Source organism: Myotis yumanensis, unplaced genomic scaffold (assembly GCF_028538775.1).
Source record: "Myotis yumanensis isolate MYYU_CA2020_CCGP unplaced genomic scaffold, mMyoYum1.0.hap1 SCAF_10, whole genome shotgun sequence".
NCBI lineage: Eukaryota > Metazoa > Chordata > Mammalia > Chiroptera > Vespertilionidae > Myotis > Myotis yumanensis.
In genome coordinates this window covers 7,328,927-7,334,926 of record NW_027223761.1, presented here as the reverse complement: position 1 = coordinate 7,334,926, position 6,000 = coordinate 7,328,927, and the positions used below count along the sequence as shown (strand labels likewise).

The following is a 6,000-nucleotide window of genomic DNA, read 5'->3' as shown; positions in this document are numbered from 1 at the left end:
TACAGGAGCATGTCTGCTCATCGCTTTTTGTGGCGGTACTTCGGCTTATGTGGCCGCAGTCCCGGGCCGCCGTTTCTTTGCTAATGTGAAACGCTGTGTGGATCTTGTGCATCGAGGAAGTGTGTGTGTCTGCTTCCTTCGGTGATGTAGCGCGTAGCCATCGAAAGCGCAGGTCCTCTCAGAGGCGGGTCCTCACGTCCCCGCGTCCAGGTTTGCTTGGGGACCGGCTGTCGGAAAAGAACGCACAGGTTTTCCATGGAGGCGGCAGTTCAGCCTGAACTCAAGGCTTGACAGGCTCAGAAAGATGCAAGTTTTGTAGCAAAGGCGTTTGCGGGGTTTGGTGCCACTGAAGCATTTCAGAGTGTCCGGTTGCTGGTTTCCAAATATCGGAGACTCCTTCCGGTCGCACGTTGGTTTGTTTTAGGCATTTTAGTGATAAAAACACCGAGCTTTTACTTTGTAAACGTTCTGCAGTTCCCCCAAACCGCGGGAGCTAAAAGCAAAGCCACAGAGACGCGTGTCCGGGGTCGCCTCTCAGCCTCCTTTGCCGGCTCACGTGCCCCCGGCTTGTCGCGTCTTGTCCCGGCAGGGGCAGCATGTCCAGCCAGACGAAGCACGTGGTCAGCGGCGTGCTGTTCGGCACGGGCCTGTGGGTGGCCCTGATCTTCACCATGCGGTACTCCCTCAAGGTGCCTGCTGTCCTACCACGGCTGGATGTTCGCCGAGCACGGCAAGATGAGCCGCGCCACCAAAGTCTGGATGGTAAGTGGACGCTCCCTGGGCCCAGAGCTGGTGAGGGTTTTTTCTAGCCGAGTTACCCAGGCGTGATTGACAGGCGAAAGGCGAGGCCGTGGGGCCTGGGCAGCCGCTGTGTTTGGAGAGAAGTGGACGCCCGGGTGGCCGTCACCGCTGTCGGGGACACAAACTTAACATCCCCCCAACGTCTCCTCGGGTCCCCCCTTTCTCCTTTAGTCTGAGGCCCTGTGTTGCGCAGTAAGTCTCCTCCGGAACTTATTTATTTCACGGAGCTGAAACTTTGTACCCTTGACCCGTCGCAACTTCGCTCCCCACCCCGGGCAGGCCCGTCCGCGCTGGTCTGTCGCTTGGACAGTGAGGTCCCGGCATTTGTCCTTCTGTGCTTGGCTCGTCTCACGGAGCTTTTACTTTTTCTTTTAGAATATTTTTATTGATTTCAGAGAGGAAGGGAGAGGGGGAGAGAGAGAGAGAATCAATGTTGAGAGAGAATCATCGATTGGCTGCCTCCTGCAGGGCCCCCCACTGGGGATGGAGCCCCCAACCTGGGTATGTGCCCTTGACCGGAATTGAACCCGAACCCTTCAGTCCACGGGCCAGCGCTCTATCCACTGAGCCAAACTGGCCAGGGCAGCTTTTACTTTTTAAAGAAAGAGCCTCACAGGGCCTTCTCTCCCTTTGACCCCTGGTGTCCTGGGAGTCACTCTAATTGCCGGGGAGGGTGGATTCACTGTGACTCATAAGTTTGAGACAAAGGCCATTTTCTAAATGATGTGAATTCTCAGCATTTTATGTTTGTCCGCTGGGTGGGTCCTCCAGGTCGTCCATGAAATAGAAGTGTCACTTTTTTGTAGCTTTTCTCACTTGAGGTCACGGTTAAGTGGCTTCCCCGGCGGACCAGGCCTCCCTGACTCACCCTGAGCTTCTAGTAATTTCCACCTGCTCTCTCACCCTTGGCCCCCGAGTGGGGCGTGTGCCGTGTGCGTGGCCGCCTGTGCCGCTGTCAGCGCTGCTGGCTGCTGGCCGCCGCCCCCGGGGCTGCTAGTGAGAGAGGTTTGTCGCCACCCTCCTGTGTGAGCCCACTGCACCCCCCACCCCACCCTCCACCCACCACTCTTTTCCAAACCGACTTCTGCTGCTGCTTCATTAGGTTTTCTAATTCTCGGAGAAGCCGAATCTAACACCCAGAGGGGACGCCGAGATAGGTTCCCACACTTTACAAAACAAGTTTCATGAGGCGCCCTGGATGGCTGGTGCCCAGTTGGGTCAAGAATCATGCCCCTCACCCCCTTGCCCCCCCGTGAGCCCTGGGCATTCCTTTGAGGTCTGGTCGACGTGACATGACCAGTTGTTGCACCAGGTTTAGATCATTGCAGCCTAAACAAGGCCGATGGCAGGCCGGCGTGCTGTCCACTGGCCTTGACCGTGACCGAAAAGGCCACACTGCTCCTGCTGGGCGCGGCGTGAGGCCCAGGCACCTCGGTCGGCCCTTCTCGCTGCCGACAGAGCCTCGAGCCGATTCCGAGACCAGGACTAGGAGGTGGTTTCCCCACGGGCAGAGGCGGTCAGACCGCACCACCAGGGGCCCGAGGGCGGACACCGCCGGACGGCGTGGGCCATTTCACGGCACCCGGCAGACCTGGGCCTTCGTTCAATCTGGTTATTTGGGGTCACCTGTGTCTTTGCGGAGCCTGCGAGGGTTGGGGCAGAAAATGGAATTGGGGAAAATAAACCGCAGAAAACTGTAAGTTGTAGAGCAGGGGTCCTCAAACTTTTTAAACAGGGGGCCAGTTCACTGTCCCTCAGACCGTTGGAGGGCCGGACTATAGTTTAAAAAAAAAACTATGAACAAATTCCTATGCACACTGCACATATCTTATTTTGAAGTAAAAAAACAAAACAGGAACAAATACAATATTTGTATTTGCATGTGGCCCACAGGCCATAGTTTGAGGACCCCTGTTGTAGACCCTTGAGAACTGGTGTCAGGTTGTCTCAACTTTTAAAATGAACTTTTTTTTAAGGGGATGGTCAAGCTCTTCTCAGGCCGGAAACCCATGCTGTACAGCTTCCAGACGTCCCTGCCGCGCCTGCCCGTGCCCGCCGTGAGGGACACCGTGAGCAGGGTGGGTGTCCTTCGGGGTCACAGAAAATCCGCCCGGAAATGCCCGTCGTCGAGGGATTGAGGTTTATGACTTAAAGACTATGTTCGTTATTTGGGTGTGTTAGCGCCCAGCAGTGGCTGAGGCCCTGGCAGGAAATATTTTTTCCAATCAGCACATCTTAGGTGTTTTTATCCGCTCTCCCCGACCCCCCCCCCCCCCACTTAGATGTTTTTTAATAAAAGGCGTCATATATGGTAGTGAAACCACTTGGCAAATTTTTATTTTATTATTTTTTAAAAATATATTTTATTGATTTTTTACAGAGAGGAAGGGAGAGGGAAAGAGAGTTAGAAACATCGATGAGAGAGAAACATCGATCAGCTGCCTCCTGCACACCTCTTACTGGGGATGTGCCCGCAACCAAGGTACATGTCCTTGACCGGAATCGAACCTGTGACCCTTCAGTCCGCAGGCCGACGCTCTATCCACTGAGCCAAACCGGTTAGGGCAGTTTGGCAAATTTTTAAAACAACTTTGTTGAGATATAATTCACATACCATATAACTCCAAGTGTTTCAGTGATTTTGTTAGATTCCATTACTAACTGTTTTGGTTTTTAAATCCTCACCCGAGGACACATTTTTATTTTAGACAGAATGGGGCAGCGGGGGGAGAGTGTATGTGATGTGAGAGAGAAACATTGATCTGTTGTCTCCCGTACGCTCCTGGACTGGAGACTGAACCCACAACCTACGAGTGTGCCCTGACTGGGAATCAAACCCAAGACCTTTTGGGGTGTGGATGGCACTCCAACCACTGGGCCACCCAGCGGGGCATTACTAATTGTTTTAAGTTGTGCCCTGTCATTGTTCCGGCTCCTCCTTCTGCCCTGGCGTCCGGGGCACTGGGCAGCGCTGCCCGCGCTTGGCGCCCCCGTGCCATCACGCTGCAGCCCAGTGAGAACGGAGCTCCTGTAAGGGCCGGGGACTTCGGAAAAGACCCCCCTGAAATGTCCTCATTAACATTTTTAAAACATCGATCTGGTCCGTCTGGAAGTCACGTTGGTGATTTTCTGGTGACGCAGGATCTGGGGAGCTTGCAGGCCAACAGAGGACGAAAAGGAGTCATTGTTTAATTATCGGGAACCCAAGTCACCGTTTAGTGTTGGAGTTAGCCATCGGGCGCGAGGACCAGCAACTCGGGGGAAGACTTCGCCACCTTTTCAACATGTTTGCGTTTTCTCGGAGGAAGCGGTGTGCTAACCGGGCTTGTGTTTTCCCCGTTAACCCCAGTATCTGGACTCGGTGAAGCCCCTCATGAAGGAAGCCGACTTTAAGCGGATGACGGCTCTCGCCGAAGATTTCGCCGTCAGCCTCGGGCCAAAGTTGCAGTGGTATCTGAAGTTAAAATCCTGGTGGGCCACCAACTACGTAAGTGTGTGCCCACGCTTTTTCTTGATGGAATTCTGATCAAGAAAGTAGATTCCTTGTGTGAGAAATGCTAGTCAGTTCCGGGAACATCTGGGTGTCCCCATGCGTGGTGGCCAGAGGGGACATTTGGCGGGTGGGGGTGGGGGTGGGGGCCTAGGTTTTGAGGAACAGCTGGCGTGGAAGAGAGGTGTTGGCTGTGACCCAGACACAACCAGCGTCGGGGCTAGGAGTGGGCGTGGGGCAGGGAGTGAGAGACAGGGCAGGGGTGGGGGCACGTTCCCCTTTGGAGCAGGTGCTGGGGCACAGGTGTGTTGAATTCAGTTAGACTCTTGCCTGCACACCAGTCTGCGTGAACAGCACTTCAACACGACGTACAGAAAAGTGGTCCCTTGGTCCAGGAGGCTGTGAACAGTCCCGAAGCCCGTAGGTGTGGTCAGGAAGAGGTTGCTGCTCGGGGGCGTGGGGGGGGGGGGGGCGGGGAACATTGGGACGTCCTGCAGGAGTGAGAACAGCACTCGAGGCTCCGAAAGGGACGGACCAGGACTGAGAGGTGGCTGCTCCCGAGAGCCCAAAGCCGGGGGAGGAGACGGGTCTTCGTCGCCCTTGGGATCGTTTTCATTGTTGAGAAATGCCAGCAGGCGCACACTGACCACCCTTTCCCACTGGGCCGTGTGTTTCAACCACCTGTAACGTGAAGGTGACCTACCTTCTGGCCACGTCATGACCTTTAAAAAATCCACTCTTCATCCCCCGTCTTCTTGCACGAGACACCCCCAGCCCCGGGGGCCAGTGCCCCTCTGGTTGAGCTTGTCTGTTGGCACCAACAGGTGAGCGACTGGTGGGAGGAATACATCTACCTGCGCGGACGGGGCCCGCTGATGGTGAACAGCAACTACTACGCCATGGTGAGTCCTCCGGGCGGCGGTGGCTGCCGGCCCTGCGGCTGCTGGGGAGGCTCGAGGGACTGACCGGGCCCCTCCTGTTCTGCCACCTCTGCCCCTGGCTTCACACCCACCGGGGCACCCAGGACCCACTTCCCACACCAGAGAACCAGGTGCCCTCAGGGTCCCTCAAGGCGCCTGCAGAGAAACGTGGGTCGCAGGAATGCCCTTGTGCAGCCGAACGTGCTCCCAGCAGAGCGCCTGCCTGCCCGTTTCCTCGGGCGCTGCATGGACAGCAGGGCCAGCGAGGCGTGAAGGGCTCAGGCGGCAGGGGGCGCCCCCCAGCCTGCCCGCTGAGCTGGTTCCTGCTCCCCCAGACACTGTGGAGGCACTGGCTGGCCACGTGTCAGGGTCACGTGTCTGGTCTGGTGAGGCACGTGCTTCATGCCTTTGTTCGGTTAGAAGCCCCTCAGTTGGGGGTCCAGGGCATCGCGTAATAAGTGGCGAATCCAGTTCTTTCTCTTTCGAGTTCTGTTCTTTACCTCCTTTTATTTTCTCCCCTATTTCTCTTTATCGTTTGTCCTTTCTACTTTTTTTCTTAAAATATATTCTTAGTGATTTCAGAGAGGATGGTAGAGGGATAGAGAGAGAAACATCAATGATGAGAGAGAATCATTGGCTGGCTGCCTCCTGCAGCCCGCAACCCCCTCGGCCGGAATCGAACCTGGGACCCTTCCGTCCACAGACTGACACTCTATCCATGGAGCCAAACCAGCTAGGGATCTTTCCTTCTACTTTTTTCCTTGTTAGATTCTCTTCTTTTTCCTTTAA

At 55.5% G+C, this 6,000-nt stretch overlaps 1 protein-coding gene across 1 annotated transcript in view; it reads left to right on the top strand.

Annotated features, from left to right (window-relative positions):
* The window catches only part of CPT1A (carnitine palmitoyltransferase 1A), a 43,026-nt gene that overhangs the window by 16,221 nt on the left and 20,805 nt on the right, over positions 1-6,000 (top strand). The window contains 5 exon segments of the mRNA XM_070426284.1: positions 501-692; positions 694-762; positions 2,778-2,879; positions 4,151-4,288; positions 5,116-5,193. Coding sequence (XP_070282385.1) covers positions 501-692; positions 694-762; positions 2,778-2,879; positions 4,151-4,288; positions 5,116-5,193 — 579 coding nt within the window.